This window comes from Archocentrus centrarchus, chromosome 20 (genome assembly GCF_007364275.1).
Source record: "Archocentrus centrarchus isolate MPI-CPG fArcCen1 chromosome 20, fArcCen1, whole genome shotgun sequence".
Taxonomy (NCBI): domain Eukaryota; kingdom Metazoa; phylum Chordata; class Actinopteri; order Cichliformes; family Cichlidae; genus Archocentrus; species Archocentrus centrarchus.
Genome location: NC_044365.1, coordinates 25,065,667 through 25,086,617, shown reverse-complemented (window position 1 = coordinate 25,086,617; position 20,951 = coordinate 25,065,667). Strand labels below are relative to the sequence as shown.

Below are 20,951 nucleotides of genomic sequence, written 5' to 3'. Positions count from 1 at the left end.
CTGTAAGCATCTGCGAAATTACGCGGCATTAAACACAAATGCAGCGTGCCCTAATTTGAAAGATTGGAGATTTAAATGTGCCTTCACAACTTCATGTCTACCAAAGGTCTCGTGCCCCCCCAACTTTTACTTAATGTATTCATCCTGTGCTTCCCATTTCTCTACTGCAACCTATTTGGTTAAAGCTTTGCATGTGCATCAGTAAAGTGATAGTGAGCGATGTTTTGGGATGTCCTTCCTTATAGGGAAGAGCATTTCCTGATGACGCAGGCTGAAAATGTCATTGTCTCGCTTTTTTTTTGGGGGGGGGGGGGTTTGTTTTGTTTTGTTTTGTCATGCATAAAATGCCCATTAGTTGATATCGTGTGTAGTTTCAAGTGACCTTACCGTAGCTGATTTAATCAAGTATAACATAAGTGAATGCCTACATTGTACAGTATAAAAATATGTGCTGATGTTCATTCAGAAACATAACACCAGGTGTGATGTAATCATGACCTGAATCTCATGTATGAGCACCTCAAGTAAACGGTATCACATTATTGTTGGTTGTGAAGAAACTCTGTTTCTAAGGATATAGTTTTTCTTTAATGTCTGTATGTAAAACTAGTGTTAAGACATCCACTTTCACAGTTTATCCACTTTACATATGGGGAAAAAAAAGGCAAAAAAAAAAAAATGCTGAATACTTAAATGTTTTACTTGATATTCCAATACAGAACTACAGTATCTCCCTGCATAGATATTGTTACTGGGATCTTTCTCACTTTACAACAATGGAGGCTGCATGAGCAGAGCCTCGTAGCTGTACAGAAACGGATTGAAATCTGCATAAAGAGACACTGAAGTCAGTTGTGACGTATTATCAAGAGATTGTCTATCAAACTATTAACGATGGAAAACTACAGTGCAGCAGAAGCGTTGTCCTGACTGCTCAACTAGCCTGAGATCACTTTTTGAATTTTCTTAATTTCTTGATAATATTCAGAACAAGTGGCCCGTGTTAAACTTTGGTGCTTTGTGCTGCTTAAATTTCTATGATGTTCTATATCTCACAATGCTTATTTTTTTTTTCTTCTGTTTCCCTCCCCCACCCTGTACGAGAGAGTGAAGAAATCCGATGATAAAGGCAGTGCTGTGAAAATTTAACGTCATGCTCTTAATACTGTTTCTATGGAGGGGAGAGCGTCTTCAGGTGTAATAATTTAGGAGAGTCTATTAGAGTGTTCAAAAGATGTAATAAAAGGCATAAAAATGATCGTGTCTGTTTATAATCTGTTACCGTTTGTTAAATCTGGGACAAAATACATCAAAACATACAATATGACCCATAACTATATGATTTTTCTCTTGTCATAGCTGTGCTGTAATGTGATTACTGCTTCAACAGCGGTACATGATTGCATGAGGAAAGCACTTTTAAATGATTCACTTATGCCACCTGGTGGCCTTTAGTAGAATTACACTCACTAACCCTAACCAGCCAGACCAATCTTAAAGAATACGTTCAACAAAGCACAATCGTATTTCTCGAAGAAAAAAAAAAAAAGACACCATGATTGTAATATTTTAAAATATAATTCTCTATTTATTTGGATCATTCCATTATACAAAATACTTTGTCACGAGGGAAAGGAGGGAGGGCAACACTTTTCATTCCCAGGGTACCCATTTATCACATCAAACAGTGTTGTCGGTGTTGAAATGCTCCAAAACCCAATCCACGCAGGGTGGCTGCAGAGCATGCGAGACAAAGTGGGATTGTGTTGTCGTTATGCAACACGGGGGCGAGCTGAGCCAAATTCTCACCATGGTCCTACAGTAGCTGACCCTGGTTTTTTTCCGCTGTCAGCCACAACAGAACAGCAAGAGCCTTCTCTTGAGCCAGCTTTGGTCCTCATACCACTAGGGGCCCCGCAAGCAATATGGATGCAGCATTTATAGCTCTGGTGATACCAAACACAAAGTAGTTACTACTTAACAGAATATCTGTATAGATAAAGTTATGATTCTTGCTAGACACATAAAGCAAAGTGCAATAATTTACTTACAATTAAGAAAATTTGTTTTAACTGTTTATCGATCAGTGAATGATTTCAAATGCTGAGGAATAAATGGCCAGCGCTACACTTAAAGTCTGTAGATCTGTGTAACTGCTACATAGAATATTATGCTATCTGAGCTCAGAGTGAAACAGAGGGCGCTAACACAGGAACAGCTTCTCTTTTAGAAGTAAAGAAGGTCAGATATGGCGCCAGGCAGGTGGGTCATTATCTGCACTCTTATCCACCAGTGCGGCTCCATGGGGTTGTACCGCGTGTAAGGGCGCTTGGACATGATGGCGTCTGTGATGTCATCCAGCACGGAGACTGTATCCTTCTGCCCGCTGCCGCAGTAAGAGCGCATCAGAGCCATGTTCTGCTCAAAGTGGGTCTTTCCGTAATCCTCCTTCACATCTGAGGGCGCCTCATTCCACAGCTTATTGGCCGTGGTGGCCACGATGTCACGGGTCAGGATGCCGGTGGCCACGATGAAGTTGCCCGGTTCGATTACGGACACTTTTACACCCCACGCCTTCATCTCATAGCGGAGGCAGTCGGAAAAGGCCTCCACGCCGTATTTCGATACACAGTACGGTGACCTCATGATGTTGCCCATCCTCCCGTACATGCTGGCCAAGTTCACAACACGACCTGCAGTCAGAGACACAAGGCATCAGATTTTAGACTCAAACGCTCTGGGAATACATCTCTGAATAAATGCATCATGATTGAAAACTGAATTAAGAGCCTTCGGTGCAGTTTTAAAGTTGCTAAGCTTCCAGGTCCAAAATTCAGCCGTCTTTAGCACCATTTCCTGGATCTTTGTTTAGTCAGCAAATAATTTGGCCAGCTCACTGTTTCTTAATCAGTCACTCATTACAAACTTGTTGACAGAGGTGCTGTTCTCTTTGCTTCTGGGGAGAACAACTTCAATAATGCAGATTTTTTGCTTCACTTCAAAACATCATCAGTTACTATTGGCCCCATGCATTTGTATTTTCTCTTAAGCACCAGCTCAGTATTATATATTTATTAGAGTATAACTGTGGTTCTTAAAATACTTGAAATCACATTCAGGAATGCTTGGTACCAATATTCTCATCAACATTAAAGGTGTTATTTAACATAATGTGATAAGGCATTAACACTTTCTTTCAGTCCCGGCCGTGTTTGCACCAGTGAGCTGTGACCCACGATTCTTCACAGAATCACTGGTTTGCTGCAGAAGTGCAAAAATCAAAGGTGGTCATCACTTTTAGATTTTTGCACTTTCACCCCGTCATTTTGGACACTGTGAAACCGACTCCTGTTTATATGTCACAGAGTGAAGAAAAATGTAATACACAGTGTGGCTTACCCTTCGCCCTGCGGATTAATGGCAGAACAGCTTTAGTCACCCTGATGGTGCCCCACAGGTTGACCTCTGACACCTGTTTGTAGGTGTCCATGGAGGTAAATTCGACCTCTCCGAATGTTGACACACCGGCGTTGTTCACCACAGCCCAAAGAACTGAGACATGGAGCAGAAAGTTAGAGAGAATGAAATGTATGAGTGAACTCATCTGCTTTCATACAGGTTCTGTTTGAGTGACCTACCCGTGTCTGTGTCACCCAGGCTTTCCTTGACGTATTCCACAGCCTTGTTCACCTGCTCTTCGCTGCAGACATCCAGCTGCACTACCTTCATTCGATCTGAATGAAACTCCTCAAGCTCCCCTGCACCCTCTCCACCTTTATCCTGCAAGAGGGACATCAGTTAAACTCACTGCCTTAACGTAAGGCGTCCAGTTGAATCAGCTTCAGGTCTTTTAACAAGAACCGATATAAAGACTGCTGTCTGTCTGCCAGAAACTCAGTGCCTATTTCATAGGTACATCTTGCTACTTCTGAGTTGGACTCCCTTTTACCTTCAGAAATGCCTCAATTCTTCATGACAGATTCAACAAGGTGCTGAAAACATTCCTCAGAGCTTTTGGTGCATATTGTCACGATAGCATCACACAGCTGCTGCACCCGCGATGAGACTCTCCAATTCCACCATAACCCAAATGTGCTTTGTTGGATTCAGAGCTGGCCATGAAGGCCAGTTGAATACAGTGAACTCATTGTCATGTTCAAGAAATCAGTTTGAGATGATCTGAGCTTTGTGACATGGTGCCTTATTCTGCTGGAACCAGTGAGAGGCCGTGTGATTTGTTTGTGATGGAAGACACCTGAAACACTTTAATTAAACAATTATGACATTTAATCTATTAAAGAATCAGAAGATATCACATGTACAAGTGGGCAAATCTTGTTGAGGGAGACACAGGCCTTCCCAACCAGCTGCCTGTGCTCCCTCCCCAGAACAGCACTGCTCTAAGCGAAACATAACATTTATACTACAAGCGCTATCAATTCACAAACACCTTCCCCTCTCACATATTCCTAATCATGACTTGGCAGTTTTGTTCTCCGTAGCAACAGAGTACAATGACCTATACACACCCTTCCGTCCTTAGACACAGATGCACATGCAAAAACCTTGGCAAAACCTGTGAGGATAAGATAAGCATATTCCTCTCTGAGACTGAGAAGGTCATAAATAAGATAAACATATCGCCCAAAGGCCGTGAAGTTGGTCCGGCACTATCTATCTGTCTCTCTCTGTCTAATGTATTATTAAATTGTTTATTATTTGCTTCAGCCACTGTTTATTAATTAATTTACTGGAGTTTACTTTTAAACATTTGTCATTTTATTCATTGAGTAAAAAAATAATCCCCAACACCAGTCATCAGAAGGTGGATACACTGGGGTCATAAAGGGATGAACATGGTCAGCAACAATATTTGGGTAGGCTGTGGTGCTGAAAAGATGCTCAGTTGGTATTTTCTTGGGCCAACAATATATCCCCCACATTATTGCACAATCAGCAGGAGCCTGAACCACTAATACAAGGCCGGATGGATCCATGCTTTCATGTTATTTATGCCAAATTGTGACCCTACCATCCAAATGTGGCAGCAGAAATCAAGACTATATTTTCCAATTATAGCCTCAAGTTTCCTGTTCTTAGATGACAGGAGTGGAACCCAGTGTGGTCTTCTGCTGCTGCAGCCCATCTGCTTCAAGGGTTAACGAGTTGTCCATTTAAAGATGCTCTTCTGCATACCTTGGTTGTAATGAGTGATTATCTGAGTGACTGTTGCCCAGCTGTCCGGCCTTTCTCCTGTGACCTCTGCTGCTCACTGGGTATTTTCTCTTTTTCAGACTACTCTCTGTAAACCCTAAAAATGTTATGTGGGAAAATCCCAGCAGATCAGCAGATTATGAGACTCAGACCAGCCCATCTGGCACCAACAACCATGCCACGTTCACAGTCACTTAAATCACCTTCTTGCACCAGTCTCATGCTAGGTGTGAACTTCAGCAGGTTGTCTTGACCATGTTTACATGTCTAAAACCACTGAGTTGCTGCTACGTGATTGGCTGATTAGATATTTGCGTTAACAAGCAGTTGAATAGGGGTATCTAATGAAGTTGCTGGTGAATGTACATCTGAACTCTGAGCCTGTAGATTATGTGTTTCTGAGGCAACTGAGCCCCTGAAGGTATGAATCAAGCTACCTGGAGAAACAAAAAATCCAGTCAGCAGAGTCAGTGACTTCTGAAATACCCTCTTAAGACATTTATCCATCCATCCATCCTCTTCCACTTATCCTGTTTCTGTAATCTAACTTGATGTGATCATTTCCTCTTTTGGTCCTAAGGTAAATCACTTTGTAACACAGTTAAAACAATGCTCCATGAATGAGCTTTATTAATATTATTTATTCAATCCCACAGAAGTTCAGAAGTCAAATCTAAAGAAACGACTGATTTGTCAAATCTTATTCTGCTGACACCGGCTGCTGTGACAAAATCATTTTACATATTTTGAGATGATAGAAGTAAATCTTACCTTAAAAGGATATGTTATATATGTGTCACTTTTTGACTCAGAAAGCAGAGTGGAGGTCAGGTTAGAAAAGGTGTTTTTACTGATTTCTACAGTGTGAAAATGTGACTCCTGCAGGATGCACTAGAGTCAGCAGTCTGATTTTCATGTGGGTGGGATTTGTGTGCTGGATTCCCACCTAAGTTGTGCAATCAACATATTTCCCTAGGAATGGGATTTTTGGGAAAACCTTTTGCTCACTTCATGTTAACATTATATATTTATTGTTTTCAACAACAAGTAATTGTCAACAGCGCAGCAGTGACAAGTATACAGTATACATACAGCATGTTGATCAATCAGCTAAGACCAGTCAGCATAAATGGATGTTTATGCTCACTTCATGTTAACAAATCTGGGAACAACGCAGACCTACTGAGCTGTATCCTTACCTTAAGAAGACATCCGGCAAAGACCGTAAAGCCGAGGTTGTGCAGATGTTTGGCGAGTGCATGACCAAATCCACTGTCACAGCCTGTAATAAGCACAGCTTTCCCTCTCACCTACAGTACAGTTCATAAAAACACGCAAAACAAATTAAAAAAGCTCACTTGAACATATCCAAGGCAGCTCTTATCTCTATGCAGTATGCCTTTAAGTATAAGCAAAAGTTATATTGCCAAGCCCCACATTACGGCAGCGTATCTATAAAGAATTTCCGGCGAGGTATAAGTATATTGCGGTGTTTCAATCACATTTGTCTCACAATTCAGTGTGTTACATGATAAAATGCAAAACAACGATGTGTTCACTGTGACGTTACCTCCACCAACCCCCTTGGAATTCGAGGCGTCGCGACGTACAGCACAAAAACTCCATACAGCGCAACTATGCACTCGGTCACGCTCGTCTCCGGCAACCCCACGACTCTCATGAATGCATTCAGCAGAGCAGGGAGTCCAAAACCCAACACAACCGTGAGAAAAACTGAAAATGCAACCAGAAGTACCACTCGGACCGCGGGAAGCGAGGCCATCTTGGCGGACTGGATGGTGTGTTTACTTTCCTGTTACAGCGGTCCACTTCAGACGGCACGCCCCCAGCGAAAAGCCGCGGAAAACGGGAAGTTGCCTATTCTAACATGTAACCACAAAAACAACCGCAACGCATCCGGTTGCTAATCATACACTCGTGTTTCCGCTAGGTAACTGTGTTCAATCGTGTAGAAGTTAAGCTGAGCAAGCTGAGGTCCACGAACAAGTCCCTGACTTCAGCGATGCCCAGCCAATATATATCAGGAGCAAGTAGCAGCTCTCACTGCAAATCACAGTGAGATGTAATTTTTATGTTTCTGGTGATTTTTTTATTTTTTATTTTAAAAAATAGTTTGGTTTTCAACGGGACTGATGCGAAACCGGAAGTAGCAAGGAGGGAATTTTCTTGCCATAAAACAAATTCGCTTTTGAAGGGATTTCTCACTCGCATAATAAATATGTCTGAAAAAAGACTCCATTAGTGAGCAAGCACACTTGGAAATCTGAGAATAATCTGAATTAGCATCATTTCGCTCATCAAATCAGTGGTATTGGACTTCAATACCGCAAAAGCCCAAATAAGTTGTAGGGTTATTCTGTACGTTAATATGGGCAGAAGTGGGGGTGAGCATATATCCACAGAATAAGTTGGAGAGATATTTTACTACCTGCCATCGTATTTTAAAAAACAAATTATATATGAAAAAACTCTAATTTTCCTCCTTCTTTGAAAAGATAATTATCCTGGCCAAAGGACTTGATAATATTATATACAATACTGTGCAAAAGTCTTAACCCACGCCTCATTTCTTTAATCATTTGCTTCCAAGGAACCAGATTTTCTTGTTCATTGCTTCTCCAGGCTTTCTAATGGGATTCTTTGGACACTGGCTGCTTTTTCACTCATTTTCAGTCCAGTTTTTGTACCCGACCATTTTCAGAGGAATTTTTGTTTGTTTTATTGTGCTTAACACTGACCTATGAATCATTCAAACAAAAAAACAAAAACAAAAAACATCTAATTCAAGAAACGAACCAGTGTTGTGTCTAAACATAGCAGACAACTTAGCAAAATAAATAAATAAAGCTGTATCTTTGTTAGTAGCAGCCTGTCACAAAAACACATAATTAGTTTCTATTTCTATACTATTCCTATTTCTAATCTATGAAAAAATGACAAAGATAACAGTTTGATAGACATAAAATAGTATTTTTGTGCCAACAGGGTGATTTCCAAAGAGCTATTAGCCAAAAACATGGCATATCTCAGTATCCACAGCAGAGGAACAGCATCTGAAAGTCATGTCCTTTGATCCACTATGTAATACCATCTGGAAAGCGTCTAATTGGCAACGACTTAATTTTCAGCATGACAGTGATCCCAAACACACGGCCAATGCACTGAAAGAGTACCTGAATTGAGGTTCCCCAGAGCCTGGACCTCAATATCATTGAAGCAGGGTGGTATCAACTTGACAGAAAACAGAAAAAAGGGCAACCAACAGCTAAAGAAGAACTTTGAATGTCCTTCAAGAAGCCTGGAAAACTTTTCTGAAGACTACCTAAGGAAATGACAAGAAAGCTGCCTAAGAGAGTTCAGGATGTGTTGAGGAATAAAGATGGTCCAAATATTGACTTTCAGTCTCATTAGAATTCTACAAACCCTCTTTTTGCCTTAAATACTGTACTTCCATTTATGTTTGTATAGGTTTATTTCCCATTTTCCTAGCACAATACAAACAAAGGATGCATGGCTCAAGACCTTTGCATAGTACTGTATGTAAAATATAGAACTTAGTTTAATTCATCTTTATTTGGGATTTTTGTCACAGTTATTATTCATACCAGTGCAACACAACACCCCTTCACTTCCAGCAAGAACTTAGATTTTGAAGAAAAAACCTGCGCGACTCCACAGTTTTTAAGGATGTTTTTTTATTGCTTCCAGATAAAAGATTTCCAGCCAACATCCTGGTCAAGTAAAATTAAAACCAAATCACCTACTGAAGAAGCTGCTGGCCAAGAGTGAGATAACATAATTTGATAGTTGTAAAGATAGCAAGGCATTAAGGCACTAAGGATCTAGTGTGCATTGCTAACTGACCATAATATGGCCTTTAGAAGTGCTGTAAACATATCTTTATACCCATGTAAAAGAGAGACTTCTAATTTAAAAACAACATTATTTTTTGAGAAATGAAGCAAAGAAAATATTAAGAAAACTGTTAGGTGACTGCAGAGTACAAAAAAGAAGGAAAATATACTGAAATAAAATGACAATGTGACTACACATCTTAACCACACTGATACAAATGGCCCTGTTGAACTCTTGTTGCCATCTCCTTTTTACAAAAGAAGCATTAACATGAAAACAAAATTTTAATAATCATCTTTAAACAAGCACACATGTTATAATCCTTTCCTGCTTTTCTTCACACTGTAGCAGAACAGACATCGGTGCCTGGGTAAACTGAATCATGATAATTTTGCAGAGAGAAATAAAGCCACTCATAATATTTCACTTTACTTTCCTCATTCAAATTGGGCTGTCTTTGGAGTATGGAGTTGGTAGTGCTTGTGGGAAGAGAGACCTGGCTTATTTCTAGTTGAGATAAAGGCAGGAAAGAAAACTGCAATCTGTTTTTGTTTTTTTTGCAGTATTTTCTTGGCAACAGTTTGTTAAACTGTAAGTGCTCTTTTGACATCCTTTATTTAAGAAAAGTATCAAGCTTTCTCTGGATATTGTCAAATGAGTCCATTCCCAAGTAGTCTGCCTGACCTTGCTCCCATTTCTCCTTCCGTTCTTCTGAGGACATCTGCTGGGATCGGGATGCCTGTGCATGTGCATGTGAAGACCTGCTCACGCCCTGAAGGAATATGGAAAATAATAGCAGGGAAATGAATAAATGACAACAGACACAGCCTGCACACAACATGCCGTTTGTGCTTTTTGCTTTTTGGAAGCAGTGAACCGCCATACTTAGCCTTAGCCTTTTCAAATTAATGGCTGCAGGCAAACACATGCGAAAGCTCTGATTTTAGGGGAAGAGCAGCAACAGCATCAATGCTTAATCACTGCTGAGCAAATATGTGTCTCCATACCTGTCCACTCTCAAAAGTGACAGTATCACTGTGTTGGATCTTTGTGAGATGAAAAAGAAGACAGAAAAGAGGTTTAAAAATTCTACCTATTATGTGCTTATAATATATGCAGTGCACGAATATATAGCCTACTGTATTTCCAAACATAGGTTTCTGTTTTAGGCATGCAATCAACAGATCATTACTTACTCCAAGGGCAGCTCTTTTCTTACCACTGGTTTTGCAGTACTAGTCCTTTGGAGCCAATCTCATAAAATAAAGTTTAAAAAAGGGCACGTCCAGCAGAAAATAATGGAACTATTTTACAGATTCACAGATTCAAAGACAAAGAAGACCTACGACTCTCACTTAAAATTCTATATTTTTATTCTTGTACTGTATTAGAGTAGCTTTGCATGATTCATGTTTCAGAATAACCCTAATCTTATACTGAGCCACGGTGGAGTCTCAGTTCACTCACTGTGTGAAAGATGCTCTTTTAGCTCCTTTAAGCCGACTCTTTTGAGATTGACTGTGTGAAAGATCAGCAGGTGGGTGAGACTGTGTGTCTGCGATGACTATATTAGGGATATTCCCTCTCACTGATATCCAAGAGTACTTAGAGCAGTCTGAAGCCTCAACTTTTGGCTCTCAGGGATTATTTACACATACGCTCATACTCGTTACATTTATTATGAGCTATCCAGTGGCTCCATGGATTTAGTGACTAACACATTAGCATTACTTGCAAAAGATCCTTGCTTCAAGACTGGGAGGAGACACACACCCAGCCCCAGGGGGTCACAAGCTCGTGTGCTGCTAGTGCTGGTCTGAAGCCTGGAAAAATGGTTGTGTCAGGAATGGCATCTGTTGTAAAATCTTTGGTCATCCCTTTTGAAATAAGGAAGCAGCCAAAAGTACCTTTTAATTATGATCTATCCACCATTCTAACAGTACATATAAATGACAGAAAATAAGGAAAACCATAACAGCTCTATTTTATAGGTAATCTGCAACTCAGCCTAATATCAATTGAAAATGACTGATAAGAAGTCACAAAGAGTGTGAACAGTGCAGGTTCAATTAAACTATTGACTCACCTCCACACATCCTGAGTGGAAAGGCTGGTCTCCATACTGCTCCTGCAGCATGGGCACCACGTCACCAGAGTACAGGGTCCACCAGTCAAGAAGGAAGGTAGAGTGTGTGGTGGCATCCTGCTCACTCCCTGAAATTTGTTTGGCTTTGGGATCAAATGTGTAACCCCATGGCTTGGTCTTCCCTAGGAAATGGACCACCTTGGCATTTCCACCATATCTGAAATGAGTAATATACCATTTTTGGAGAATTTGTCTTGTAGATGCAATGTGGTTATGGTTGGATTTACTAAATGAAACTTAGCAGTCCACCCTTTCATAAAATTTTTTTATGCAGGTTGTTTCTGTATAGAAGAAAAACCCTGTATGGGTTTTTTAGAGAGAACCAAAGGAAAATCCACACTGTAACAAAATCAGTCATCAGAAATAACTGTCAAATAAAATCGCACGATTACTATTACTTTGCCAAAGTGTGCGTTTGTTTAAAAAAATCTTATTAAACACTCTTGTGTATTTGGATTGGCTATATTAAATGGACTGGCCATGCTAACATAACTTTTATTGCTCCAGGAAACATTTTGGGGATCTGTGTTTGAAAGCTGGGCTAGTTTGGATGAAAACAAATTCTTTTAGAGGAAATATGAATGAAAAAAAAATTAATTCAACCCAGTTTCAACAGGCTTAGATGTCTTCCTAGCACTGGCAATCTGCACAAGTACACAAATAAACCTGAACCTGACACCGTCTGGTTTGTTTTGTTGTGTTGGTCGGACCTCTAAGCACTACTGCTGACAACTACAAACAGCTAAAGACATGTTTATCTTCACTGTCATCCAGATGGATGCCAGGACATGCCAAACCAAAAAAGCCTGCTGATGAGGCGAGAGGTGAAGACATAGAGATGCAATGAGGATGAGAGGGGAGCTTAAGGACACAGCACACAATGACCGGTCCTGGAGGCAAACATTAAAAGGTCTTTAAATAAAGTGATCTATTTTAGGAGTGGGTATCAGCTGCTTCGAGCTTAGGATGGGTATCCAACCCAGAGCTGAGAGCCTGCTGTGAGGGGGGGCTAACTGTGCTGCTGGAATCTCACTGCTCATCTCACCGTAACCTGATGTCATGTCACGATGTGACTACGTGTTCATGTGACACGTATCTACTTGCATCTGGCGTTGTATCCAAGACATAAGATTTTAGTCACATGGCCAGACTGCTGTTGTGTAATATAAATGTCCCATGGAAGCAGATAATTATAGTAGGGTCACATAAAATTTTAAATTGCACCTGTGACTTTGAGCATTTCGCAATTACTTCATGAGTTTAAGTGTGCTTAGCAGATGGACACTCACTGCTTAAAAGCTGGAAGGTAAGTGTAGATGGCTATGCTGCTGAGATTGTAAATGAAGGGGAGATGTTTCGATATGTCAGATGTTGCCCAGTTGCTAAAGAAGCCATTCAAAACCCCTTGGTCTCCTCCTTGCAACAGAGAATTGTAAAAAAACAAAACAAAACAAAAAACACTGGATCAATATGACTTAATAATTATGAAAAAGCAGAAGGTAAGTGTGACAGAACAATAAGACACTTTTATTTATAGGCTACATTTAAAAACAAGAGCAGGTGACCCAAAGTGCTTCCCAGATTGAGGCAGATGTATTAACAATCACAATAAATATAAAACAAACTCACATCAACAAAAAACACGATTAAAATGAAAGCAAATTATAGTAATGATAATTAAAATAGATAATAAAAAACACATTTTTGTGTTGAATCAATGGCCTGGGTAGTGTTCGTATGCTGTGAGAAACTCTGTTATGGTCGCATCACAGTAAATTTGGATCTACCAAAACGCTCCAGGTCAGGTTTTGTTTTTCACTGAAAGAGTGAGATAAATGAAGGACACACCTATGACAAACCGCATTATTTCTCTGCTCAGCTCATCTGCTGAGATATAAGTCCGGACAAGCATTTATAGAAATGTTCTCACACATTTAATACACACAACTAGAGCTCCTTCTTTCACTGCAACCTGATATAAAGTTGATTTGATTTTGCCTCACTGTGTGCAGACAGGTTGTGGCAGATTTTTAAGCAGCCACAACATTAAAACCACCGAAGTTAATGTGAACAGTGTCGATGGTGTCATTAGAGCACAGCAGTGCAAAAACTGCTCAGGAACAGTTTGAAAAAACACAACAAAGAGCCTACGGCATTAACCAGGCCTGAAAACCTCCCGGATCCCAATCTTATCACCATCTATGGGATGCGCCTGAACAAGCCCAATCAAAGAGGAGACACCCAGAAAGCCCACAGGACCCAAAGGATCTGCTGCCAAAGTCCCGGTTGCCAGATACCAGGGGACACCCCCAGAACTCCCATGTTCATTCCCAGATGGGTCAGAGCTTCTTGGCCATGAGGGGGCAGGATGTTAATGTCATTTGGATTATTTTTATTACATAAATGAACCTCGTTTGTAAATAAACATTTTATATTTCTCTGAATAAAAGGCCTAATAAAGGGTTCATTTTAATGTCGGTATGAAAAATGAGGCGCCGTATCTGCAATTACGTTGACTATTTTCAAACTTACCCCACTCCATTCATGACCGGTCAACTTTAAATAATACAAACAGACACAAGCATTTAGCATTTAGACTTTTGTCTCTCTCTGTGCTGGTGTGTGAATTAACACTGGCCTCTGGGGTTTAAGTAAATGGACTGCAAGGTGCATCTAAGTTGCCTGGGGTCCTACGAGTCCAATTGGAGGGCTGTTACAGCCATTTGCCCTCCCTCAGTTTGGCTGGTTTAGAAACTGGGGCAGCCCTTCTCACAGCGATAACTTACATAAACACACAACTTATAGTAGTTTGGAGGCAGGGATACATTTTGCAGTCATGTTACTGTAGGTCAGTGACAGGTTAGGTCCACAACCAGATCAGATCTGAGCCCAAATGACAAGCCAGAAAATATGATACAAGCTCATTAAATCAGTGAATAAGTGACTGAAACGACATTAACACAAGAAGAGATGTTGGCTGTTAACAAAACTTTCACATGTAACTCCTAAAAAAGCAGAGGACTGTAAGTCTGTGGAACGCAGACCGCTTCAGTTTAAAATAACACACATAGCTGCCGTTTGTCTGAACCCTCAGCCTCCACTGGAGATTTCAAAACTTAATATGGAGCTGAGTATCTTCATTTTGAGGGGATGAGCAGAACGCAGCAAGAATGTGCATCTAACCGGTGCCAGTTTGTTTTGGCAGCAGATAACACTGGAGCCACAGATGCAGAGATAGAGCCTCTGGGTTCGGCCACTTATTTTCTTTCCTCCTCTGCAGTTTTTTTCGATACATGTTCTTCTCGTGTTCTGCAGAGAGAGGCGGAGAGCTACATGTGTATATCACGCATTCCATGCAGGATAATAGAACTGCGATGCTAAAGGTCAAAGTAGCATCACCTCAAGCCCCAGTGCACACTAAAAGACCATCCATGGCTATAAATAAGACAGCTTTACTCATTAGCATGCCATCAGGCATTCAGACAGTGGCATCAGACTGAAATACTGATTTTAAAATTATCCACAAAAAGACACTAAAGAATAAACGTGTTTCAGTTTAGAAAGGGAGTCTTTCCTGTAAAGAAATAAAATAATGCCTTTTGTATGTGATTGAAACTGTGATGTGAAATCTTGTTGTGGCAGAATGAGTCGGCACTTGAAAGCAGTGGCCCATATTGAGCAAACTAATTGGTTTTTCCAGTGCCCCCCATCCCTGATGGAATCTCTCTCACAGCATCACAAGGGACACAGATTCAGTGACACTAACAAGTACATGTTTTGGCACTTCCGAGCCTAACTATAAACTCCTTCCTCTTTTGTTTATCCCACGACTGTTTTCTTTGTTTGTTGGTTTTTTTGAGGTCAGAGGGGGCTGTGTAAACTATGAGTTTGTCTAGAGTCTGGCCCATGTATCAGGAGGACTGACAGCAGAATGAAACTCTGAGCTTTTTCTGGGGATATCACATATCAAAATATAGCCCTTAACAAGAACACTTAATGGAGATTTCTAAATTGTAATTTCATCACATTACCTTACTCTGCACATGAATCTGTAGTCAGTTTGTATGGACGAGGTTTTTGGAGTCAGAAGCTGCTTGTAGTTCTAAGCAGTTCTGGCCAATCAGAAGGCTTTGGATACATGTAGGTAAACAGCCCCAGTGAAGAGGAAAGGAGGGAATGAATTTCCTGGAATACAATCTCAAAAGTATCTGCTATCATCTGAAGATAACTGAGTTTTTTTTAATTTGCTTTTTAAAATCCATCATTATTTGCATGGATCAAAAAGATTTATATAGATCGATAGATAGATTTCTATTTCTAGATTTTCTCTCATCCCCAAAGATTCGGATGACGGGTTCCTAGAAAGCACATGACGTAACTTTGGCCATGTGAGGCAGCTGTCATACACATTCTTAAATGAACTCTTTTTGCCACTGAAGACAATCACATGTGGTTAAATCTCCTGGACAATGACTTGAAATGATTTTGACACAGGTACACACAGGGACAGGCATTATATCATCTGTACATGCTGGACAATAAGTAACATGGCAGAAATTTTATTCATAAATAAGTTCAAAAGTAACTCTGCAGCTTAGTCTTAGTCTCAGTCCACCAGACTGTCTTTGGATAGCTATAATATGCCAGACCCTGTGCATGTGTATATAGAAACCTTTAATAACCCACAACCACATTTAAACAGTTTCTTTGCACAAACTATGGAACTATGGCGCTCTTTACTGAACCAGATATGCAGCCATTCGATGACTACAATTCAGTTACATTACACTCCACGGAAAAGAGTCACTTAATGTCAATTGGTGCTCTGTGCAAAACAGGGCCTCTCAAATTTAACCTTCACCCCACCCCAGTGAGCCCCTGAGAATAACTCAGCTGAGCTAGAAAGTCTCTGACAGGAGGGCCTTGTTTCCAGGCACCGGGTTTGATAAAGACCGTACTTAGAGCAAAAGACAAACAAGCTTAGTTTAACATCATGTTACCAAGAGCTTTCTCAAAACCTTAATGCTTTACTCAGAAAAACAAATAAAAAAAAAAAGGAGGTTATACCCTTGCTATATGGTTGCCAATAAGGTGAAAAGTGGATGGATGCAGTTTTTAACTAACTGCACCCCCAAAACACATTAATAAACATATTAAATGTCGTTAGTATGCATAAATCAGTGCATTCCTGAAAATGCTAGAATAAACACCCCGAGGCTGCAGGTAATGATCAGTCAATTATTATTATGACACCTGAGTATTTGTCAAAGGTCTTCAAATTACTTTCTTTGTCCAAAGAACAGCCCCAAAAATCCAAAGATATTTAACTTAAATGTAATTTTTTTTTTAATTACTTAAAAACTAATCTTCTACCAGATCAAACTATTGGTAATTTTTAGTGGAAAAACAACATGCAGTGAATATTAGGAATGAAAACTGTATCACTCTTGGCTTACCGTCAAAGCTGCCGTGTTCTGTACAATATTGAAGCAGTTTGCCGTGAGTCTCCACAGAAGGACGAAAAACAAAAACGCCAGAGTTGAAGCAATCGGGCCAGCCAGGGTCAGGAGCAGCTGACAGTTCCTCTTTGTCAAATAACTCATCTATATTTGAAAGCACCTAAGATGCACAAACAAAGCACATGTTTATACACACCAGAAATGTGCAGCGTCTTGGATTTTCTTTGCAAAAAAAAGCAAAATGCTCCCCACCATAGTGTCCGCATCCATGAAAACACATTTGGAGTAATGTGTGAGGGTCCAGCAGTGGAGTTTGGTGAAGGTCACGCCCAGGTCGGGTCTCTTCATCATGGCCAGGTGTGCAGTGTCGCCACTGTCCAGCACATCCACCACCCTCACCTCATCATAGATCCTCTTCAGCACAGACCTAATGATTTACAATACTATGAAATGAATCACCGTCAAATGGTAAATGGTAAATGGACTAGTTCTTATATAGCGCTTTTCTACTCAATCAGAGCACTCAAAGCGCTTATACAACCTGTTTTGCATTCACCCATGCACTCCCATTCATACAAGCACTTCCATCATTAATTAAGCTAAGTGCTTTTTTTTTTTTTTTTAATTAACTAGCATTCACACGCATTCATACTCCGACAGAACGGTCGGAGAGCAACTTAGGGTTAAGTATCTTGCCCAAGGATACATTGGCATGTAGCCTGGAGTAGCCAGGATTCGAACCGCTGACCTTCCGATCAGTAGGTGACCTGCTCTACCTACTGAGCTACAGCCACCCCAGTCAACAAGCCAGGTGGAAAACAAGAGCTCACAGGAATGGTAACAGGTATGATTCAGAAATGTGGTGACACTGATTGTGTGTAAGGTTTCTTACTGGCAAGGCTCTGATACTTGCGGCCCAACAAGTGCCACCAGCTTCTTGGATGTATTGTGCTTACGGAGGGATTTGCCCAAAACCATGGCGCCCCGAGCATAGCTGTCATTGGTAGCCAACGTCACAAAGGCCTGATCTGTAAAGAAAGAAACCTGAATTAAAGTTAAACGCTGCTCCCATCTAAGTGCTAACCAGGCCTGACCATGCTTAGCTTCCGAGATCAGACAAGATCAGATGTGCTTTGTGCTGTAAGCGAAAGTTGGTTAAAGCTGCTGCTTAATATGGTACGTATAATCTATGAACACTCTCACACTCATTTAATTTAATAAAATATGTGTTAGTCAGATTCTGTTCAGAATTTTTATGGAGCAGAGACAAGTGGCTAAAGGCTTCTGCCTCGTTGGCCTCAGAATCTCATCTCTGCTTGTTTGTGGATGATGTGGTTCTGTTGGCTCCATCAGCTGGTGGCCTTCACTGGTCCATCGTGGTGAAGGGAGAGCTGAGTGTAAAAGTGAAACTGTCATGGTCAATCTATGTTCATATGCTCACCTATGGTCACGAGCTTTGGTTAGTGACCAAAAGGATGAGACTGCGGCGGAAATGACCTTTCACCAAGGGTGGCTGACCTTTCCCTTAAAGATATGTGAGGAGTTCAGTCACTCTGGAGGGGCTCAGAGTAGAGCTGCTACTCCTCTACATTGAAAGAAGCCAGCTGAGGTGGTTTGGGGAACTGACTAGGATGTCTCCTGGGCACCTCCTGGGTGAGGTAGGGTAGACCCAGGACATGCCAGAGAGATTATATCTCTCAGCTGGCCTGGGAACGCCTCAGTGTTCCCCCAGCTGAGCTGGAGGAGGTGGCTGTGGAGAGGGAGGTCTGGGTTTCTCTGCTCAGGGTGCTGCCCCCCATACCCAGCCTTGGATAAGTGGAATAAAATGGCTGGATGTGTTAGTTAACAAATGCATCCCATTTAAAGAATCTCCATTACTTTTCAATTCAATTCAATTCAATTTTATTTATATAGCGCCAAATCACAACAAACAGTCGCCTCAAGGCGCTTTGTATTGCGGGTAAAGACCCTACAATAATACAGAGCAAAACCCAACAGTCAAAACAACCCCCTATGAGCACTTGGTGACAGTGGGAAGGAAAAACTCCCTTTTAACAGGAAGAAACCTCCAGCAGAACCAGGCTCAGGGAGGGGCAGTCATCTGCTGAGGGGAGATCATCACGTATTTCCCAACCAAATACGTGATGATCTTTATCAATAGTCTTTTTTGATTATTATTTTCAGGTTGGCTGTGTCTGCTATTTTAATTGAACTGATTTATTGTATTTGCAAATGCACAATAGCAGTAATCTAGCATGTAGAATATTTCAAAGAATGACTGCAAAACCAAGAATTGAGATTTCAGGGAGGAAAGTAAAGTCCTTGAAAAACACTTGAAATATGTTTGTCTATTTTCTCCCAAGCCCTGAATCAGATTGGTGACCTGTCAAGGGTGTACCCCAACTATGACAGCTGGAATTGGCCCAGCCCCACTGCAACCCTGAATTGGATAAGCAGAAGAAGATGAATGGATGGATGGATGGATGGATGGATGGATGGATGGATGGATGGATGGATGGATGGATGGATGAACACCAAAAGCAACATTAGCCAAGTGTTACACTGCAGTTATTGCCTGTTCCCTTTTAGATGAGGTGCTTCTGTGTGGATTCTCTGAAGTACAACTGCTCCAAACAATTCATATGTTTATTATTTCAAATGCTTTTGAATAAGCAATATGATCTAACCTCAATGAAAGTTTTCTCACAAAGTACCCAGTAAAGGTTTAAATGTGTCATTAAGGTGAATTTTATTTGCAGTGTGGCATCTACTCTGTAACACCACCTCAGGCTGCTGGAAGGAAAATCTGTCAGCTACCTGCCAAGTCAAATCTTAGGAACAACGGCTTGCCTGTGAGAGGACACATAAACTGAGATGACGAAATGAGCATGGCAGCTGGGATGGTTGTGTGGCTGTAGAATCCGGCCAACACCAATCCCACTTGGACTGTGTGCTAACCCTCTGGCAGTATGCTACGAATAATGGGTAAGGACAGCACAATAGGTAGAGCATGTCCGACGTGTTAACAGACTGAAGTTTCTATAAGTTTGGGCCAGCCAGAGAACAATGGCTCCAAATACCAGGGCTCGCCAGGAAAATTTGTTCTGTCTCACTGCCTCTACACAGTGCCACACCTCCCTTCCCTCACGCCCCCTTTTCAATTGGTAGAAACCTTACTTTAGTATAAATCTAATATTTAAAAAGTAACAGATGACTAATAAAGACTTAAAAGATGAGAATTAGCTCAGCCACAACCCAAGTTACAGTGAAGTCACTGTCCAGGCTGCAGACTCCTTCTATTTTGACTGAGGGGGCAGTTCCCAGTAAGCTTATACCACTAGTGAGAGTTGAGTTATGGAGAATCATGACATAGAGTAGCACAGTGGGTCTCAAACTAAAGTCTGGACTGTAAATGGGGCCAAAAAAGGTACCCTGTGAAATGATTTCACTTTACTGTTTCCACTGCAGCTACTTTTGACAGACTTTATATATATATATATATATATATATATATATATATATATATATATACACACACAACCTAGTTACACTGTAATTATGTCATACCATTAGCTGGTGAACAAGTGTACAGACATAAAGACAATAAAGACTACTAATGAAGCTACTTTAAGATTTGTCATTAACATAATAACCCAATAACAAACTCTTCACGGCATGTAACAGTAACAAAGGACGACCACTATGACATATAGGCTACATAATCAAATTTAATATCACCAAAGTCCGCGCTACTTTCTACTTTTCAAACTTAGAGGAAAACATAAATGTGTCTGAAAAATAAGATGGACTATGGACGCTTGAAGAGTTAAAATGTTACTTACCAGCCATGACTGACGAATAAGTCGAAGCTACTCTGTAGCCTGGACTTGAAGACAGAAGCTCTGAGCGGCGAAAAGGACCGACTAAATATACAGAGGTGGTTTAAATACCGAGATGACAGCAGGCAGACGCAGCGTCACGTGACAGCCTCCACACACCCACCTGCTCTCAACATGACCCACCTCTACACAGCACCAGTTCAGGAAGGTCCACTCTCACGAAGTTTACAGGTAAACAGTGTAAATATAGATGGAGAAGTAACAACTTCGGAACACATTATGCATTATATTTCCCCCCACTAAATTCACAGGAAGTTCCCAACTCTGAAAAAGTGAGGGGCTTTGAGCCAGAGATAACTTTACACTCCCAGTGCATCATTCTACAGCTTTGACCTTTCAAACAACTGCCAAGTAGCT

At 40.9% G+C, this 20,951-nt stretch overlaps 2 protein-coding genes across 3 annotated transcripts; both read right to left on the bottom strand.

Annotated features, from left to right (window-relative positions):
- Nucleotides 1-1,562: 1,562 nt before the first annotated feature.
- bdh1 (3-hydroxybutyrate dehydrogenase, type 1) lies at nucleotides 1,563-7,121 on the bottom strand. Its single transcript, XM_030757134.1, has 5 exons — nucleotides 6,785-7,121; nucleotides 6,414-6,524; nucleotides 3,639-3,780; nucleotides 3,400-3,552; nucleotides 1,563-2,693 (listed from the first exon to the last, which is right to left on the bottom strand). The coding sequence occupies exons 1-5, from the start codon at nucleotides 6,995-6,997 to the stop codon at nucleotides 2,227-2,229; spliced, it is 1,086 nt and encodes a 361-aa protein (XP_030612994.1). The 5' UTR covers nucleotides 6,998-7,121; the 3' UTR covers nucleotides 1,563-2,226.
- A 1,789-nt stretch (nucleotides 7,122-8,910) lies between these two features.
- Nucleotides 8,911-20,661, bottom strand: gyg1b (glycogenin 1b). 2 transcript variants are annotated; one of them, XM_030756856.1, is made up of 8 exons: nucleotides 20,538-20,661; nucleotides 17,588-17,723; nucleotides 16,948-17,122; nucleotides 16,693-16,855; nucleotides 12,526-12,652; nucleotides 11,177-11,393; nucleotides 10,098-10,136; nucleotides 8,911-9,862 (listed from the first exon to the last, which is right to left on the bottom strand). In XM_030756856.1, the coding sequence occupies exons 1-8, from the start codon at nucleotides 20,542-20,544 to the stop codon at nucleotides 9,704-9,706; spliced, it is 1,023 nt and encodes a 340-aa protein (XP_030612716.1). In that variant the 5' UTR covers nucleotides 20,545-20,661; the 3' UTR covers nucleotides 8,911-9,703. The 2 variants fall into 2 exon arrangements, with proteins under 2 accessions (XP_030612716.1, XP_030612717.1); XM_030756857.1 differs by lacking the exon at nucleotides 10,098-10,136.
- Nucleotides 20,662-20,951: the final 290 nt, after the last annotated feature.

What these genes read in the sequence shown, in the direction of transcription:
- bdh1 (XM_030757134.1), bottom strand. Translation starts at nt 6,997, where the DNA reads ATGGCCTCGCTTCCCGCGGTCCGAGTGGTACTTCTGGTTGCATTTTCA. An exon ending in TTCCAAGGGGGTTGGTGGAG is followed by an intron (nt 6,525 to 6,784) that starts GTAACGTCACAG and finishes ACTGTACTGTAG; the next exon opens with GTGAGAGGGAAAGCTGTGCT. An exon ending in ATTAATCCGCAGGGCGAAGG is followed by an intron (nt 2,694 to 3,399) that starts GTAAGCCACACT and finishes CTCTGACTGCAG; the next exon opens with GTCGTGTTGTGAACTTGGCC.
- gyg1b (XM_030756856.1), bottom strand. An exon ending in TCATGGATGCGGACACTATG is followed by an intron (nt 16,856 to 16,947) that starts GTGGGGAGCATT and finishes TGTGCATCTTAG; the next exon opens with GTGCTTTCAAATATAGATGA. An exon ending in TCACTTTTGAGAGTGGACAG is followed by an intron (nt 9,863 to 10,097) that starts GTATGGAGACAC and finishes ATATTCCTTCAG; the next exon opens with GGCGTGAGCAGGTCTTCACA.